Source organism: Brassica rapa, chromosome A02 (genome assembly GCF_000309985.2).
Source record: "Brassica rapa cultivar Chiifu-401-42 chromosome A02, CAAS_Brap_v3.01, whole genome shotgun sequence".
In the NCBI taxonomy this organism is placed as follows: Eukaryota; Viridiplantae; Streptophyta; class Magnoliopsida; order Brassicales; family Brassicaceae; genus Brassica; species Brassica rapa.
The window spans coordinates 16,920,117-16,941,226 of record NC_024796.2 but is presented as its reverse complement, the minus strand read 5'-3'; the positions used below and the strand labels follow the sequence as shown (position 1 = coordinate 16,941,226).

Sequence of the window (21,110 nt, the reverse complement as noted above, 5' to 3'; positions counted from 1 at the left end):
ATCCGCCCTTATGTTCTCCGTACTAGGAACATGAACAATATTTGAGTTGACGAAACTGCGTTGCAAAAGCTTAATATCTTGCAGGTAGCTATCAAATGCTGGCCATTCCTCTGGTTCTGAAACCATCTTCACAAACTGAGAACAATCCGTCGCAAACGTAACTTAAAACTGCCTTAAGTTTCTCATCCATTTCATTGCCCAAATTAGAGCCTCTATATCCGAACGAAGAGGTAAGAGGCATGCCCTTATATTCCTTGCTCCTAATAAACCATCAAACCCCAGCAACGTGCTGAACCATCCTTGTCCTAAAAAAATGTCCTTGTCTTTCCAAGAACCGTCTGTGAAACACCATCTTCATGTGGTTCCTAAATCTGGCCTAACCTGTACATCTCGTGTCAACCTATGATCATTAATAACATGTGCTTCAGCCCACAGTGTTGATTCAACTTCTGCTAATTGGAGCGTTTCCCTCGGATCAACATCCAGGTTAATGAAAACTTTGTTGTTCCGGCCCTCCAAATGTACCATAATATCCACGCAAAGTGATGATCTTCCATTTGGGTTAACTCTCCAAAATAGATGGTCCATATTAATAAAAAGAGAACCAATTGGAAAAAAAATTGGATTTGAAGGAATCCTATATAGTACCCACACTTGACGTACTGGAGGACATGTCGAAAATTGTCTAAGGAGAAAAAAATGATCGACATCCTTCTCAAATAAGAAAGAATGACTTCCTAAATTAATTATCTCCAACAAAAATAAACACATACAAAACTTAAAATAAAAAAAGTTGTAAAATAAATTTTCATACACTTAGAAATACTTATCTTTTTAAAATATCAAAATTTATTATAACTGGTTTGCTAAATAATTTTAATTTTAATGTAATTAAATAAATATTTATATATATGAGGGTCGGATGAATATAAGGGGTGGTCAGTACGACTGCCTTGGGCCCATACCAAATTTTTGTTTTAAAAATTTTATATTTAAATTGCATATATAATATTAAGTATATATTATGTAATAGAAAAATTAGTTTTAATTAATTTTTTTAAAAAATATTAAAAACTATATGTTATTTTGTTTTTTGCATTAAGCCATATATCATAGTGTTTTGCCGGGCCTGATGTCTACATGTGTGTCTGCTTGTAGAATACAAATATGTTAAAAATACTAAATATGCAAGCTCCGTTAAATCCTAAATTTGTAATCAATTTTTGTCTATAAGCAAAATAATTAATTAAATACAATTCAAAATTTTAGTATTTTACTTTCTGTGAGAAGCGAGTATCATTTTTCAAAGAAAGAAGAAGAGAATCCCCTATATATTAATAGAGAAACATTTAAAAACTTATAACATGTCATTTGTATTAATTAAAAGTGTCCAGCTGAGTTGTCACGTAATTAAATGTTAATTTTGCTTACGTGGCGGTTTGACAATCAATTGAGAATTTTGTTAGTCCAAAATTAAATTGCTAGGTAATATTATATTATATAGCATGTCCATTATGGACCATTCATTTATCAAATTGAATTATTTCCTTAAATAAAACCTATAGAATTACTTAATGTGATTAAGATATATATAGTAATTAATGATTTTAAATAATAAAGATTTACTAACAATCTGTATACTTTCTATTATTTTTGTTTAATTATTTATTACTAAAACAAATTACATAATTACATTAATCATATATTAAAAAAATTAAATTTTTTGTATATGTTGTATTTTGAATTTTTCAAAATGAGTATAAATTACTAAAACTGTTAATAGTCTCACATAAACTTTTGTGATCAAGGTTTAAATTTTTTTCTATAATAAGATACAATGATTATAAAATCATATGAATATATAATTTTATTTTAATAGTTGTTTATGTTAGTATATATATATTTCATATCCTTTAAATTAAATTATATACATCATATGAAAATACATACTTATATTTTGATATCTACGTTGAACATATACTGAAAAGTTAATATTTTAATTTTGAAATCTTCATTGTTTTTTTTAAATGATTATAAATTATTGAAACAACTAAAAATTTCACATTAAAAAAAAATAGTTCGTGTAAAATTTTGTTACACAAATTTGTAAATAATCATAAAATCATATGAGTAGAAACCTCATTTAATGAATATCCATGATAAAAAAATACACTATATATATACATATGTTAATATTATTTAAATTTAATTATGTATCATATACGATAGATGAGATTGATTGTTTTGATTTATTTACACTAAAATGATTGCGAATAAACAAGAGCGATCGTTTGTTTATATTGTGTACGCTAATTTATTACATAATACTAACTGATTTCTTAGTTATTTAATATATAATTATTATTTGATCATTTCATAATATAATATGCAGAAAAACATAAAATAAGTAATAAATAAAATATTTATTCTGCTCAACGCGGAGATCTTAACTTAAGAGCATCTCCAATCCATTGCTATTATTGCCTCTATACTAGCATTTAGAGACAAAATAACTCCAACTCATTGTTATTTATTTCTATAAAATAGACATTGCAATTTTTTTCTCTATTTATAGGGAAAAAAATAGCAATCTCAATTTTTTAATCTATATTTTGAAGATTGCTATTATAAGGGAATACATTAGAGTAAACTTCATCTCTATTATAGAGATTCTCTCTATTTTAGAGGCAAAAATAGCAAAATACATTGGAGATGGTCTAAGTATGTATCTCTTTAATAATTTTAAATCTTAAACATTTTCTAAATCGTAGGCTAAAAAAAAATAACAAAATGAGAATAAACTCAAAAATTAATATTTATATCGAGCAATAACCAAAATGACACAAAAATGAAAAAAATATTGAAGATATTTAGGATTGGCACGTGAACGTAAAATTCTCATAACCATAATTAACTTTTAAATTGCTAAATTATGATATAAAATCGAGGTTTCATATTTTTATTGTAACCAAATAGTAGGCCTCAAATTCTTCGGCCTAAACATTAGGTTCTTATGCGATAAATAAGTTTTGACCTAAAATATTTTTTAAATGGGATCAGCTTGTTAGTAAATAAATTATATAATTAACAAAAAAATTTTTAAAAAAAATTAAAGGGCCAAAAAGTTTTATTCGATAAAAGGTTTAAATTTTTTTTTTCTATGCGATATTTTCTAAATAATTTTTATATAAATTCGCCTCGCAAAAGACGTATGTCTTATCCTAATTTAACATCTATTTAGTAAAATGCGAGGACAAAAAAGAATCTGGAACTCTTAAGAGACGCATTGCCACTTGGCTGGAATAATTAAATATCTACATCATAACGTTTTTCCAATATCGTTGCATTTTTTAATTCATTGTAACGCAAGTATTGCTTGTCACTTTATCGAAAATATGAGGAATGACTTTTAATAATATTTGAAAATATAAAGCATGTAGATTCTTACCCCCAGAACTTAAAAAAACTGACATAGTGGACCGGCAACGTCCACCACGAAGGATGTTAGTTTTATTTTATTTTAAGTTATATTCTTAGCTAGAGAGCAAATGCATGTTACAATGTATTTGAACTGGTATTTTTTTAAATACTTTAAATTGCGTTTTATGTATATGTTAGCCATGCCATCATGCGAGAATAATCCCTTATACATTAAAAAAAACATTGTAATAAATGTATTCACATTATAATAGACAAGTGACAACTTCACAATGATTTGATAATAAGTGTAATAAATGTATCCTAAAGCGTTCACACTATATTCATAAATATGTTCACAATATGTACTTTGCGTTTTTTTTTAAATATCAAACTCAAATACATGTTTCCAGTAAAACTCTGTATTTTTCGGTTCAGATAGAAATAGATAACGAATCAAAAGCCAAACTATATATATATTATTATTTTTATTCTTAACGGATAAAGTTGAGCAAAATATTCATTAATTTTGATTCGATTTGTTATCTGTTTTGATTTGAACCAAAAAATTTAGATATCCTAACTCTACGAAACAAATCAAATACTAAAATACAATATCAAAAGAGAATCAAATCACAAATACCAATATTTTTAGGAACATATATCTAATTCGATATGTTATATGCATATATACACATATATGTAAAAAATTTATATATAAATGTTATATATAGTATACTTTATATCAGTTTTACAATATTTTTATGAATTAAATTTATTATATTAGGTACTAGAATTTGAAAAGTGAAATAATGTTTTATTTTTGTAATCAAATGTTATTATTAAAATTTTCAATTATTTTTAAAATTTTATTTTATTTACGGATCAAATCGGATATTCTTTAACATTCTAAAATATTTTGGATATCCGAGTCACCGAATATCTAGGTGGCTAAAGATCAAATCGACATGAATGCTTCCACTTACCCATATATTCGATCTGTGTCCACCCCTATTTACAGATACTATTTTATTTTCTTTATATGAAAAAATGACTAATGTCAAGGCCTTTTTATTTTAAATTAATTTTAATTTTATCTTTCATGTATTATTTTGAACAAAAATGTCATTTAATATTAATTAACAATATATTTATATATTTTTCAACTATTTTTATATACAATTTACATACACATACATGTGCACCTTGCTTGATGTGAGTACCTTGTAACTAATTATTCAGCACAACTGAAGCATCTAATTTTTTTTTAAAGCTGAAATATTTTTTTTAATATTTCTTTCACTACCGACCAAATTGTACTGAAAGATTTGTCTTAATAATTTTATTTTTTTAAACTAATACCTGTTTAGAAACTATAATATGAAACTATTGGTTCGACATAACGGCTATCTAAAATTCTTAACATGAAAATAAATAAATAATATTAATTTTTGGTTTTTAACAGAAAAAACCAAAATATCAAACATTTTAACCGAAAAATTTAAAATGAATATTAATTTAAAATAATAGTTATATTTTAGAAGATTAAAAACCAAAAAAAAAAAAATTTCAAACAGAACCAATATCCAGATTAAACAGATTTCATGTCTTTTTATTAAAAATAACGAAACAAAAAATTATATCCAGCACAAGGCGCGGATTATTACCTAGTTTACTATAAAAGGTTGTTTTATAATTAAGTGATATTTCCCAGTTTTTTTTTAAAAAGAGATATTTCTAGGAAGAAATAAAACTCTTCAAATCACTTTCGGTGTTTAATTAAAAAAACTTTCGGTAATATATTAACACAAAGAGACAAAGAGGTTTAAAATATTATTTATTATTTATAAATAATCTAAGGAATATGCAAATAAGTGAAAAAGTTGTATTGGGAGGATTTAGATTTGGTGGACAATTGAGATGTCTGATCTTTTAAAAAACAATTATTTAAAATGGTATATAATATTGAATAAATTTTCTTTCAACTTTAAATATGAAGATGATACTGAATTTTTTCATATATTTACTTCTTAATAATTATGATTTTCAAAAAATGTTTTTTTATTTTTCTCTTCATTCCAAAATTTAATTTTTAAGATAAGAACAAAGAGTTGACTTTAAAAAGAACTTTCAAATACCAGCATAAGAGATGAATTGAAATTCTATTTATTTATTATTAGTTATAAATTATCATTAAAATTACTTTAAATCCTATTTATTAGATTTTATTTATGAAATCTGTGATTTCAATTAAGCTAAGGATTTTAAAAAATTATACAAATTATTATTCAATAAGCAGAAATTTTGAGTAATTTGTGTAGGTAGATTTCTATGGATCACATGAAGTCTCTGAAATGTGGTAAGAAGTTTGCATAGGTTAGTTTTGCAAATAAAAATAAATAATAAAATATTTAATATTAAAATAAATTAATTAATTAGAAGACTTTTTGAGAAGTCTTCTTTAATTTCATTATTAGATTTTAATCAAACCTTTGATTTAAAAAAAAAAGAAGACTTCTATAGAAATATTCTCGTAAAAAGTCAAACATGGTCAATTGCAAAATTAATCTACTTAGCTTCTTGTGATTTTTGAAGATTTCATGTAACTATAAGAAAAATTATATAGAAGTCTACTTCAATCTTCGAAAGTCTTCTTTGGAAAAGTTGAAATTCTGCAAAATATTGTTTAATTGCAAAATCAGTTTGATTATCAAAGAAGAATTCCTAGTATAATAGAGAACTTTTCCAAATAAAAAAGCAACCCAATAATTTACATAAGATAACTTCATAAGAAGTCTGCTCATAGAAAAAAAAAACTTCTCAAGAGAAAACTTCTTAAGAAGCATTACTTCGTAATTTTGTAATTTAAAAAATAGCCTAAACAGAAGACTTGTGTAGACGTCTTATACGTTAATGTTTATTAAACTTGTATTTTTTCCAATTTAAAATGACTTCTTAAGATTTTTTAGTTAACTCATGTGTATTACTTAATATTGAGGCTTCTTAATGTATTTCATAATATAAATATGAGGTTAAAAATATTCATGTTTATTGATGTTTCCAGTTAATGAGATAAAATTTTTCAAGAGGACTTCTGATAGACCATAGATTTGACCCATTTTCATCCATGGTTTATAGGTGTTTTTGCTAATAATTATTATATTATATAGTTTATTTATTATATTTATAAGATTAGAAGTGATTTGGTGATAAATGATGATTTTGGAGTATTTTGGAGATATTTGTAGCAAGCACCCGAGATGACCACCGAGTATCGGTCGATATTGGAGAAGAATAATCGATCGATGTTCATATCTTGACATCGATCGACAGCGAAGCGCGCAGAAAGCCCGTTTGGTCACAGCCAACTTGAAGCACAAGTCTTCACCAATTTACAAGATTACATCTGACGAGTTTTAACCTAATTATATAAGCTTTGCCACCATGTTAGAGGCAAAAAAAAAATTTCTTGTTTTATTATTTTTACAGCAAGGTTTTCTAGGATTTTGGTAGATTGGAGAGAAGATCCAAAGTTATAATTTGTGATTGAAACTCCATTAATATCTATTTACTATTCTAATGAAGTTTTTTTTACCTAATTGCTGTTATTAATTGCTTAGCCATGTCTGAGTAGTTCCATTATTAGATTTTAGGGTTTAAGTAGGTTAAGAGGGATTAGCCTCAACTATAGATTGCTGAGTTGTGGTAATTGTCATTAGGATTGTTCATTAATGATTGTCTCTAGATTAGCTACCTAGAACTTGCCCTAGGATTGATAGATAAAAGCGAGAGCTTTATTCTCATCCTGAAAACATTCTAACTAAGCTAAATTTCTTGCTATGAGTAAGGCGAGAGCTGATCTAGTGAGCTTAGTAAGCATTCATTCAACTCATGCATAAAGCTTAACTAGAAGCGCGTCGATCGATATCATTGTTGAATAATCGATCGACAGAGCGAAAGGTGTATCGATCGATATCCCTATAGGATCATCAATCAACACTTTCTATTGATCGACATACGATAGTTGAGATCATTATATCTAGTTAATAGACAAGTCCAAACATTGCGAACACTGATGGACTTGTTAACTAAGTAGTTTAGCTTTACATTATCATGCATGCAACTCATTAGGCATCTGTAAGATTATAATCTCAAGTTTCCTGAATAAAAACCCTAAGTCTAACTATTTTTTTTAAGCACCAAAACCTCAATCAATCTATTGAACAAACACTTGTTCAATATAAAACTGCAATTTACATTTAAATCTCTGAAAGCATCTAGCTTAACAAATCATATTAGATTTCTTAGGTTCCCTAGCTCTCTTGAATTCGATCCCTAAGTACTACAACTCGACCTCTTATTTGAAAGAGTATAAATCAATTCTTAGGGTAGTTTGAGTAGTATCAAATTTGGCACCGTTGGCGGGGAGCTTTGATCGCCTATTCGATCTAATTTTTGTTAAGTTTCTAACACAAAATTTTTTTCTTAGATTTTCAGGTACATGCCCAGCAGTATTAGAAGCAACAAGGAAACCCAACTACTATTCTCACCAGATCCTGCAAGTTTGTAGTGTTTGATCCGCAAAGAAGCGTGCTCCTCATCGATCGACAACAACACCTGTTTGTCGCTCGATTTTGTTCAACCACCGTCGACCTAGACACTAGTCCCGTCGATCGATACTCGCTCACCACCGTCGACCGAAGACACTTATCTTCCATCGACCGACATCGTCCATCCGACATCGATCGATTTTCCATCCCAGACATCGATCGATACTGAGCCGCGAGACATGGTTCGGACTCTGATACTTGTTCGAGATGATAATAGCGACCTGCGTGACCATGATGGTCATCTGCGTAATGCAGCAGGTCAGAGGATAAATGCTCAGGGGGCTGCAATCCCCAAGACATTGGCTGACTACAACTGTCCATATCAGTCCTACACCAACAGATCATCCATTCTTCCTCCCACTATTCAGAGGGATTTTGAGTTGAAGGCGCAGTACTACACACTCGTGGGACAAATACCCTACTATGGATTATCTCACGAGCATCCTATGGACCATCTGGAGAGGTTCGAGGATCTGATATATGCTATTAAAGTCAAAGGAGTCCATGAACATTATCTCCTATGCAAGCTCTTCAAGTTCTCTCTTGCTGGAGAAGTTTTGCATTGGCTTAAGCAGCTACTACCAGGATCTCTCACATCCTGGAGCGATATTAAGAATGCATTCTCATGCAATTTCTTTGATGAAACACGTGCTGAAGACTTGAGGAGCAAGATTGCTACATTCACCCAGGAGCCTACAAAATCATTCAAAGGCTCTTGGATCATATTCAAGTCTTATCAGAGAGACTGTCCACACCATGGATTCAATGAAGTACAACTGCTCAGTACTTTCTACAGTGGCATCACGGTGCAGTACCAGATGGCTCTTGATGCTTCCAGCAATGGGAACTTCAACACAAGGAATCCAGGAGAGGTAATGAAGGTCATTGAAAACCTAGCATCTAGCAACAGCACCAAAAACACTGATTTTGAGAGGAAGAAGTCTGCCACCATCCTTGGGAATGATCAGATGGATGAGGTGAAGGCAAAGCTGGACAGTGTTCACAAGCTTCTAAGGAAGTTGGTGTGCTTGGTTGAAGATGCAGAAGTTGTAGACACAGAGGGTAGAGCAGAGGAAGAAGAAGAGGTGAACTACATTGGTGGAACTGAATTCCAAGGTTCTGGGAACCAGAGTGAAAACAAAAATTTCTATGGAATTAGGGGTAATTTCAACCAGAACCTATAGCGCACATCGATCGACGCACACCTCTCACATACCGAGTGTAGATACCAAAGATAGACGTCCCCTGTCTCAATGCACTCATACCACAACCCAAATCTTCAGCTAACCCTCCAAAGACCACCATCACAGATTCAGATGATGCAGCAGAGCCTATGGAAGTTGATAAGGCACCTATGGGAAGAACCTTGAAGAAGAGAAAAGGAAAGATTGCTAAGCAATTGAAAAGGGCAGCTAATGAGAAGGAGATGGAAAATTTCCAAAAGAGAGTCTTCAGGATTCCTGTAGAGAAACCACTCGAGGAAGCCTATTTTACCCACATATTGTGGATGTTCTTCAAAGAGACCATAGAAACTGAAGAGGACATTAGGAGAATGTTCTATGAGGCCATAGACAAGATGAAGAATATGATTACACTGAAGAAGAAGAGTGATCCTGGGAAGTTTGCAATACCATGTACGTGAAGGGTATTGAGTTCTCACATGCACTGTGTGACACATGAGCATCAGTCATCATCCTACCTAGGGTTATGGCAGACCATATGGGTCTGAAAGTGGAGCCTTGTTCACTTTTGTGGATTGTTCTCAGAGAAAGCTCATGAGGAATTGTAAGAAACCTTGAGGTGCAGATTGGTAATGCCCTAGTTCCAGTTGATTTCTATATCTTGGATATCAAGCTAAACTGGAACTCTTCTATATTGCTTGGGAGAGCCATCTTGTCAACATTAGAAGCAGTGTGTAACATGCAAACCAACCAGTTGTGCCTGACGTTCATAGATCCACATACCCATTACAGTCATATTCCATTCATGAAGCCACAGACGTCCTCCAGAAGAATTGATGATCTAGAACTCATCGCAGCATGCCACTGTGGAGTTAAGTATGAGACAGAATATTCGGCGTCGATCGAAACTTACACCGCCACATTGATCGACACTGCCAATAAAAAATCGATTGACATTCATAAGGAAAAATCGATCGACAGTAGTCCAGACGATTGGGAGAATGACTACTACAATCGCACCATGGTGATGCACACTACTACCCTCAGACAGAGGAGTATGATGAAGATTATAAGGAGGAACGAGCTATAGAGTACAAAGCCATTCTTTTTGAGGAAGATAGACTTCTCCACCATTCCTCTTGGAAAAGGAATGCGACGTCGATCGACGGATGCTTCCCAACATCGATCGACACTCATCTTCATCAGACAAGTTGCAAACGAGCATCGACTGACATTGCTTACTACCCGTCTATCGACACTGGAGTCGACCATGTATCAGATATAGATTACTCAATTGGAAGTTGGGCATATGATCACTGTCACGAGAGATTTGCAGTAGAGACAACAATATTTCAACCATGCACAGACGTGCTTCATGAGGGTTTTAGTACTAAGAAACTTCTAAACATGCGAGAACGTGATAAAGTATATCAACATCAAGCAGACGCTAGTGGCAGAGACAATTGTTTCAAGCATAATATCGACATCATACTCAACCGTCGATCGACGTTGAGAACCCATCATCGATCGACAGATGCCCAATGTTTGGAAAAAGAGCATATGACTGTGATGGCACAAGGAGTTTCCACTTGGAGGAGAAGGATGAATATGGAGTCTACATATATGATGATGGACATACTAGAGATATAGATGGGCCCATCATCAGAGTATCCAATGATGATATCAGAAGTCTTCTGGAAATAGCCTCAATGGATAAGTACAGCTACATATGTCTTCCAGAGCATGCTAGGTCATTCACACAGACTAAGCTAGTACCAGAGATCTACACCAAAGATGAGATCAATGAGATGTTTTATGGAGTCTGTGGAGCCCAAGAAAAGAATGAAGGTGACTTCCAGATGAAGCTTGATGGTGTCTACTACACACTGAATGATAGCATCAGTTGGTTGACTACTTGCATGGAGGAGATGAACCAAGACATAGCGAAAATCCAAACACAGCGTGCGGCCGAAGCAACTGCACCAGCATCGATCGAAAGAAAACTCTCAATATCGATCGACGACAAACCCACCACATTCAAATCCGATGAAGTCTCAACCAGATTCCTACACCACAGCAGAGATTGATCAGTTGGTAGAAGAGATCTACAAAACTCTGGAATCAACAGAAGAGGGGCTTGATAGGAGATGTGATGATATATACTTCCGATTGGACCTTACAATGAGTTCTTCAACTTCTCAGATGGAAGCAATACAGAGGGAGTTAGTAGAGATTCAGAGATACATCACTCGTCGACCAGAGGCATCAACATCGATCGACAGACACAACAACATATCGACCGATGAATCTACACCAGCAACCCGAGGGAGACTAGTACCAAAGATAAAATCAGACATGTCTGATACAAATAACCATGGAGAGAAGATCTCAAACGACGCATACGCCACCCTCATCAGGAATTTGTTCCAACTTGAGAGTCTCAGAGAAAGATTGCAGAAGATAGAGAATGCATCTGCAACAATGAAGGACAAATGGCGCAGAGGAGATGAAGCAATGCGAGACTTCACTGGTACATGGTTCAACAAGCGCATAGAAGAGATGGAGACTTGTTTTCCAGCAAGTCCCAGCTTTCCACATTACTAGCCAAATCACCTTGATATCACTCAAATTACCCTAAGGAGTAAATTACTCTCTCAAATAAGAGGTTCAGATGTAATACTTAGGGATCGAATCCACATAGACTATAGGATTACACAATAGATTCATAGTCTTCGAAATGAAGCTAGCATTTAGGTTTAGGGTTTAATGCTTATTGTGAGATGACTACGCTCGAACGCGTGGCGATAATTTCTAGGTTGTACGAGAGATTAGATCGGTTTGTAAGTTTTGACTTCACAGTTAAGGAACAACAATACAAGACTGGAAAACACCGCCTAAAATTTAGCTTGCTAGACTATCCACCTAAATTTTAAGTTTTCTAAAGTTTACGGCAGTTTCTAAGACATTTTGATTCCTTTTCTAAAAAAATTCCAACTCTGATAATATTTTCTATGTCGGACATACCTTAGTCTTATCAGAGATTCGGGTTTGCCTCTTCTTCATTCTCCTTCTCTTCGTCTCTTCTGACCTTAGTCTTATTGGAGTTCCGGATTTGCGTCTTCTTCATTCTCCTTCTCTTTGTGTGTTCTGACTGATGGGTTTACTAAATTAACCAAGTGTGCTTTGTAAATCATCAAAAATCTATCGAATGTTTATGAATAGATGTTTTCGACTCAACGTGGCAGAATTTTGTAAAACTGGATTGTGTTTTTTCTACAAAAGGAATTTAACGAAATTTTTGAAACAAAGTGGGGAGAAGTAGGTGATGAATCGACGAAGGCTGAATTTGGCGATTGGGAAAAAGAAACAATGGACACGATGTTGTTCGGGTGGGGTGCTCAGTTCGTAAAGCTTCGAGCGAACTGGTCCTGCCCTAGCTCTTATTGTCTTCGTGTTTCCGTTTATTGTTTCGATCTTGTTTGGCTTCTTGAAGGTTGTCGAGTTTTTTTTTTTTTAATTTTTATTTACGAGAGTCATTTCGCAAATGTTGTCAAATCTACTCTTTGAAGATTGTATCGTGAAATAGTGTCTCGTTTAACTTTACGAATGATATTTCATAGAATATTGCCGAGCTTAATCTTATGAAAGTTGTTTTGAATATGTTGTCGAGCTTAATTTTACGAAAGTTATTCCACAAAACGTTATCCAGTTTGATTTTTCAAAAGTTATTTTATAAAATGTTCGTCGAGCTTAAATTCATGAAATTTGTTCTGTAAAGTGTTCGTCGAGTTTGGCTGTAGGAGAGCCGGAAAACTCATGTTTTGCGGCTGTTCGGCAAATTTAGTTCCTGGATCAGAAACACTCGCTGTTAGGAGCTTAATTATCACTACTAAACTCAATCAGAAATTTTATGGTTTCCATAGGATTGATCCGAGGGAGCTTAGGTGAAGTAAGCTTAGGTGACAATTATCTTGAATTCTCTGAATATGTTACTATAGAATCGACGCTAGAATTTTTACGAAATCTTAGGTTTCAGAAAACGTTTTTGCAGTGAGGGATACATTCCCCTTTTTCTTAGTTTGGTCTTTGTCAACTGTTTTAGGTTTCGAGCGATTCAAAAGAAATCAACTTTGTTCATCTGAAAGTTATTCGGAAGAATCACAGCAGTGGGGAATTGGCAAGCCGATTTTTTGTGCTTCTATTCCGCGAGGAATCAAGGGTTTCTCCAGGGTTTTCAGGAGAACATGTTTATTTTTCCGAGAAAATCACGGAAAACCGTTTTCGGTCAAATCCCTACTTGTTGAGATTTCTCTGACTCGGTAATGAGACAAGTTCTTGCGGACTTCAAGAGATTTTATCATTTCCCTTTCTGTTTAGACATAGAAATCACGAGCTTGTATTCGTGCTCTTCCTGTGGCGAAAAGTCGTGACTAGGTTTTCGAGTTTTTCGAGCATTGCGGCATTTGCGTAAGCGTTGGCCATAGGATGAGTCACTACTAGAATTGTTTTACCAGTGTTGTTGCGAGCTGCGAGTTTGTCTTTAGACACTGTTTTGATCAAGCGTTTTGCAGCTGTGTGAGTAAGAGTAATCCTTCCTCCCCTTCTAGCGCCAAATTGTGGAAACCAAAATTCACATCGTCGATTTTTGTTAACGGAGGAGAGCAAAGAAAACCCTACTTTCCTTGAGGTCCGGATTCTTTATGAGAGCCGACGACAAGTGACCAAATAAATGCTGAAAATATGAAAGATAACAAAACGAGTTTGAAAACAATAGATCTTTATTTGGAATTTGCGTATGAGCGTTTCAGAGACAAAAGCATACATGAAGCTCGTCTGGAAACGAGATTACAAAGGAAATCGTATAACACAAACGGTAAAACGAGACTAAGCTTGCTAGTATTACTACCTATGTGGAGAAAAACCTATGTGGCCGCAACTCGCTTAGCAATAGACGAAAAAGACGAAAAAGATTTAAAAGATTTCGAACTGGACCTTATGAAAGGCTGCCTACATACCCCTTTCGAGGATCAAGCCAAACGTAGTTCAATTAAGAGAGTGGAACAAGAGATCAAATTGCATGGACGAGTTCGTTTAGTAATCAAGTGCCAGTCATAGAAACCAAACTTGTTGAAAAATAAGACTAATGTTTCTAAGTGCGGAGAATTATAGAGTCTCAAGCATCGTCCTTGTGCTCATTACTTTAGCCCCTCTTATATCTATACTATTAAAAGGGAATCACTCCTACTTAAAAAAGGTTGTTGGACCATTTCGTTAGACTTAACTATTTATTTGGTCTTAACTTATATTTCTCTAACTATATAAATACTTTACATAATTTAAATAAATTCATTTATTATTCTCTCATAATCTATTATATAATTTGCTCTAACAATAAATCCATATGAATATATGATAGATTATTTAAATGTGATCAGTACCACATATAATTCTATTAATAGTATAAATTTTTAATAGTTTAGTTATGTTTAATAGGTATATAATTTGTATTTTAAAATTTTAAGTACTCATTTGGTCTTTACTTTGGTTTCTATTTTTTCTATGCTCGATTATTTATGAAATTTAGTTTAATTTTGATTTTTTTCCCCAGTTTGGTACAGTTCAGTGCACTCGGATAAATGTACTCAAACCTATACATTATCTCTTATATAAGAAGAATTTATTTAATTTCAAAAATAAATCCGCGCTTTTTAAGCGCGGATCAAAATCTAGTATGTCTTTAAAGTCGGTCGCTCTTTTCCTATTTTATTTTTGGGCCCAAATTATCTCTTTGCAAAAATGTTCCAATTTTTCTCATCTTTGTAATTATCTATTGAAACTTGACATTATCTTCTCCGGCTAATAAAAGATAGACCATGGTAGTAGTCTTGGAAGAACTCTACAGTATCACAACTCCATTCCGTGATGCTAGAGAATGCTTCACCTCTTGAGATTATGGATAAAGCCCTCGAGACATTCGGGAACCATATTGCCATCGCAATTAGGTAGATATTACATTTTCAGATTGGTCCCATGATATGATTATGATTAATCTGATTCTTTTGTTTTCTTGTGTTTGCAGAAGATGTTGCTCTAATTGAGTATGCTCATTTAACTGGGAGACCATACAGAGAGTGTTTAGCTTGGATACATGGAGTTCGAACCCTGAGACTTATGATGAGGTGGAGAGACACTATGGGATAAGGATTGAGTTTATGTTTCCTGACTCTGTTGAGGTTCAAGGTTTGGTTAGGAACAAGGGTTTGTTCTCTTTCTATGAGGATGGTCATCAAGAGTGTTGCCGTGTTCGAAAGGTGAGACCTTTGAGGCGTGGGTTTAAGAGCTTGGATCACTGGTCAGAGGAAAGATCAGTCTCCGGGGACATGGCCTGAGAATCCCGTTGTTCAGGTTTAGGGATGTCAAGTTGGGCGGCCCACACCCAAATGGGTGTGTACAGTTGGGCCATTTAACACCCATACCCAAAAACACCCACACCCATTTAATACCCATACCCAAAAACACCCACACCCAAGTTAGCCCATACCCATTGGAAATAACCCAAGACCACCCATTATTATTCTTTTTAACAATTAGCTCAATTTTGTTCATAATCAATTATTGTAAACTCAATTTACAAACTTATATACTTATAGAAAATAAAAATTATAGAAAATTTGTATAAACTCAATCTAAAATTATAGAAATTTTTATCAAAATTTTTATCAAAATTCTCAAATTATTTCCCATTCCACCTCCTGATTCATTTCCCAAAATATCCCACACACAAGCAAATACATATTAAATCTACCAGAGAACATGACAAAGATCACCAAAGCTTGCTTATCTAATCTATAGCATAACCATTTCTTCTCTGAGTTTTGTTCCTAAAGCTAGTAGATACCTGTCAAAGATTAAGGCTCTGAAGGGTTTTTCTGCAGTTTCAGGAGGTGGAGGTATCCTTTGCCGAGCAGAGTATTGCTTTGCTACAGTCTAACTCAATAACCTACACAAACAACCAGCAAAGAATCACAAAGCAAAGTTAAAAGGCCATAACCAAATTATTATCTGAATGACTGCAAGTAACAGGTAAAGAATAACTGTCAAGTTACACACATAACAAGAGAGCTGTATAAATAAGTACACAATTCAAATAATATTCCCCAAATACATACACTTTAGAGTGCAATGAAGACCTCTTGTACTCCAGAAACTCTGAGTATATCCATGCTATGAAGACAGGGATGACTCCGAGCAGAAACGAAACCTGCATTTAAAGAGAAATACAATACACGTCAACCCAAAACCAAATCTCAAGTGTGCATCGTTTCTGAACCCAAAACAAAACAATATTCTAAACGATTCATCATCATCATCAGAACTAGAGTAAACAATGGAAACAATGGAAACGAGATTATCATCCACAAAACACACAAAACCCACAACACCCACAACTAAAATCGCGAGATCAGAGCTAAAATCGAATCATACCTGAAATTGTAGAGAAATGAAGAAGGGAATCGATGGGAGGGAAGAGAGAATCGTATGGATTGATGAACACAAGAACAGTAGACGAAGAGAAATCTGGGAGGAGAAAATCGTTGGTTGCAGAAAGAATCGCGAGAGAGAAGAAAAGAAACGTGAAAAATTATTTCTGATTTATTTTTTCCCAAATTCTCTAAACCCTAGAAATTAAGTTTTTGGGCCAGCCCAACACCCATTTGGTTTGGACCAGTTAACCCATGGGCAAAGTGGGTCTTTAACCCAATTGGACCATTAATTATTTGGGTATGACCATCACCCACCCATGTTTGTTTGGAATGGGTTAGCCCATGGGTGACCCAACCAATTGACACCCCTATTCAGGTTGATCCGGTTTTCCAAGGTTTGGATGGTGGAGCTGGTAGTTTGGTGAAGTGGAATCCGGTTGCTAATGTTGAAAGGAACCATGTGTGGAGTTTCTTGAGGGCTATGGACGTTCCGGTTAACACATTGCACGCGGTATGTTTCCATCGGCTGTGAGCCGTGCACAAGAGCGGTTTTACCGGGACAAAATGAGAGAGAAGGGAGATGGTGAGGGTAACAATTTAAATGGTGAATCGAAAGCCGTAGTTGCAGATATCTTTAAGTGAGAGTTTTGTGACTTTGAGCAGACAAGGAGTTGAGAATCTGATGAAGTTGGAGAACAGAAAGGATCCATGGATTGTTGTGTTGTATGCTCCTTGGTGTCCCTTTTGTCGTATGCTGAGTTGGCTGATAAGTTAGCTGGAAGTGGAGTCAAGGTTGTGAAGTTCAGAGCTGATGGGGACCAGAAGGAGTTTGCTAAGCAGGAGTTACAGCTCGGTAGCTTCCCGACCATACTTGTCTTCCCCAAGAACTCTTCAAGACCGATCAAGGATCCATCTGAGAAGAGAGATGTTGATTCTTTGACCTTGTTCTTTAATCTTGTCCGGTAGATCACAGCCAAACCAGTCTGACATTTCCATGAGAAAGAGAGATCAAAGAAGAACCTTCTCATTTCGTTCCTGGTTGCTATAACAGATGGAAGTTAGTGTTTGAAGAACACTTCATAACATTAGAGATCCGATCCATCCACTGTGCAACAAAGCTTGAGTTTTTGTACTACAGTGAAGATTTTTCAATGTAAACTCGTGGTTATTAGTGAAATTAAGCTCTTGTTTCTTCACATTGATGTCAAATTATCCTCAATTACAAAGATTTGTGATTTTAAGAATCAGAACCAGAGTACATACTCTCTCTCAAATCATTTGTGATTTCTACTCAGTTATCATGAAGTGTAACTAACAGAGATGACCATAGAGAGCACTAGTTGACTAGTGACTAGTGAGTCAAGATAGAAGAATGAAACGGAGGAAACAAAAGCAATGTAAACAGAGTCTCAAATTAACTGAAAATAGAATATTTGTTCAAATCCAGTGAAAACCACAGAAAGAAAAATCCATTATCGGAGCGAAAGAAGCTAGAGGGGAAAACGAATGTACAATCAGAGCATCACAGAGAAGATCAAAGTAAGTCATGGCAGAGCAATATTAGCAGAGGCAGATCCAAACGTGTTCTCTCCACTGTATGTCATGTAGAGAAACCCATCTTCGTCTTTGTGTTCTTCATAGATTGCAGACATCAATGCAGCTGTTGATAAGAACAAGAAAAAGAGAGACCAAGTCAAGACAGGAAGGCTACAAGTTGAAGATTCAGAACATATTGAAAAGTCTCAATCTTTAATTACCAGTTGGAGGTAACGTGTTCTTGACAAAGACAAAGATCGCTTTCTCGGCTCCAAGCTTGATTCTTTTGCGCACAACGTACACAAATTGTCCAACGGTTAGATCAGCTGGCACAAGATACCTAAGAGAAGAACCAAAATCAGATACAGCTTTTCAAGCTAAGAATCAATAATCAATATGTGACATATGTACTCACTTCTTCTTGTCAATGTCAGGAACATCACTCTGTCCAGCTTTCTCCACAATCACCTGTATTCAGTTTCTAATCAGAACAAATATGTAATTGAAAGAACTAATCAAAGCTCAAGGAAACATACAGGAACTCTGTCTTGGTACTTCTCTCTGATACGAGTAGATTCAGCCATTCTCACCTCTGAGAGAAACAAAACCATTATATCAAACACAAGCGTAGAAACGAGCATCAAAGATCAAATCAGAACCATATTCAAAAGTTATATAAGCTAATCCAAATTTGAGTTTCATTATAACAAAGATCAGAATCGTACCACAATCGTTTAGAATCAAACAAGAAAAATAAACGCTTAACGATAAAGCAAGAGAGAGGAGAAACAACGGAACTTACCCAGAGGGTTAGAAAGCTTGAAGGAGTTTTTTGCCATGGCGATTCGATCAGTATCTGCGATTATTACGAAAGAATTAAAAAAAAAACAAATCTTTATCCTTTTTGGCGAAATCGAGATGGAACCCAGAATATGTAATTGATAGAACAGAGGCGAAATCAAACAAATACCTAAAGAAGAAGAAGAAGCGAATCGATGATCGAGAGAAACTAGGGTTCGGTGATCAAAGCCTGAAGGAAGAGAATATTTAAAGAATGTATTTAGGGTTTAGTGATTGTTTCCTACACGGCACCCTAACTTTGGATTTTTACTATTTATTTTTATTTTTAATTATCTTGGATTTTACGACGCTGTCTTACGTCAGCACCAGTATTATGGTCGGCGTTTGTTGGGCGGGCCTTTATATGGATCCTTGCTGGGCGTTTTGGATCTTACTCTAATCACGATTTACTTTTTTGAAAGATGGTTTTCAACATTTTTATTAGATGTATATTATCTAATAAATTAGGCTAATAAAAAATTATTAGTTTTAAAATGTCATGATTTCCAAATTTTTAATACTTAATGTTGATATATAATTATTAGATTTAAAAAAACAAAAGTTTAAAAGTTAAAACATATCCTTAAATACTATATTACATGTTAATAAAAAATGTATATTATCTAATAAAGTAGGCTAATAAAAAATAGTTAGTTTTCAAATGTCATGATTTCAAATTTATGTATATTACTAAAACATCTAAAAGGGAAACTCACTAAATAAATAAAATAAGAAACTTTCCAACTTATAAAGTATTGGATGACTATAAATAATTGTCTAAAGTTCTAAAAGTTTTCAAGATTTACTTTGAGAAAGAGAGAAATATTGAAAAGAAAAAATAGATATTTACACAATGGTTGCGTATGCCACTTCTTTAGTTTTCAATTATTTTAGAAAAGGTTTGAATAAAAATGAAGTTTTTGATTGAGTGGTTCACTTTTGGGAAGCACGTAACATCAACAAGGGTGGTTTGCTTATGGGTCTCGAGTTATTTTTTATTGATCAAAAAGTATAAATTTTTTTTATTTAGACATTTTCAATTTAAAATTTAATAAGCACGACATTGTTTGTTTGACACAAATTTTTACAGGGAACAACAATCCCACACCTTCGTACCAGCTAATCGTATAGGATGCTATGAAGATGATTTAAAGGCTGATGTAGTCTATAAGATTAAGAACTTCTTGGTCATCAACGACAAAACAAGTTACAAGGTGATTTCTCACAAGTTCTTAATTCAATTCACTCAGCAAATAATTATTGATCAAAAAGTATATAAAAGTTAAGGCTATAAATTATGATTTTAAACAACCAATCGTATTATGAAAAATCATTAATTTATTTTATCAGTTTTTAAAATGTCAAAATTTCCAAAAAGTTATTTATTTCCAAATAAAAAATAAACCATTATCAAATATGGAAAACTTACAAAAGTAAAAACATCATAGATAAGTTAGCTTAATATATCGCATAATTTTGAAAAATAACCTTAAAATTACCAAAATAATAATTAATTTAAAAATGTATTATGACAGTATTTTAAAATTTTGGTTTATATACTATATAAAAGTTAAGGATATAAGCCACTAGGAACGTTCATATAGGATTAAAACCACCAATCAAATTATGAAAAATCATCATCTTAATTTTTGCTATCTATACTATATAAAAATTGAGACTATATAAAAATTGAGGCTATAATCAAAATATAAAAATCATAATTTTAATTTATTATTTTTTTAATGTTAAATTTTCCAAAATTTATTATTTGAATAAAAAATGGAATTCAATATCAAAAAGGCAAACTACTAAATAAATAATTTAAAGGAATTGACTCATATATATATATACTAAATATATGGAAATTTAACATAAATCTATATTATATAAAAGTTTAGGCTATGTAATAAAATAAAAGTTGAGGCTATAAGTCACGGAAGATGACCACACGAGATTTAAAACAAACAATTATATTATGACAAATAATTATTTTCAAAAATGTCAACATTTCCAAAACAATATTCATTTAAAAATTAAATATA

The 21,110-nt window shown here is 33.2% G+C and overlaps 1 protein-coding gene and 1 pseudogene across 1 annotated transcript; one reads left to right on the top strand and one right to left on the bottom strand.

The window, feature by feature from the left end:
- Nucleotides 1–11,389: 11,389 nt before the first annotated feature.
- LOC103868163 lies at nt 11,390–17,888 on the top strand (annotated as a pseudogene).
- A 195-nt stretch (nt 17,889–18,083) lies between these two features.
- Nucleotides 18,084–19,325, bottom strand: LOC103868162 (autophagy-related protein 8a). Its single transcript, XM_009146265.2, has 6 exons — nt 19,199–19,325; nt 19,031–19,084; nt 18,765–18,820; nt 18,644–18,696; nt 18,450–18,568; nt 18,084–18,352 (listed from the first exon to the last, which is right to left on the bottom strand). The coding sequence occupies exons 2-6, from the start codon at nt 19,065–19,067 to the stop codon at nt 18,237–18,239; spliced, it is 381 nt and encodes a 126-aa protein (XP_009144513.1). The 5' UTR covers nt 19,068–19,084; nt 19,199–19,325; the 3' UTR covers nt 18,084–18,236.
- Nucleotides 19,326–21,110: the final 1,785 nt, after the last annotated feature.

Excerpts from the sequence above, each read along its gene's own strand:
- LOC103868162 (XM_009146265.2), bottom strand. The coding sequence starts at position 19,067 with ATGGCAAAAAACTCCTTCAAGCTTTCTAACCCTCTGG. Across the intron at positions 18,821-19,030 it reads CAAGCTTTCTAACCCTCTGG|AGGTGAGAATGGCTGAATCT; the intron begins GTAAGTTCCGTT and ends TGTTTCTCTCAG. Across the intron at positions 18,353-18,449 it reads GAACACGTTACCTCCAACTG|CTGCATTGATGTCTGCAATC; the intron begins GTAATTAAAGAT and ends TCTTATCAACAG.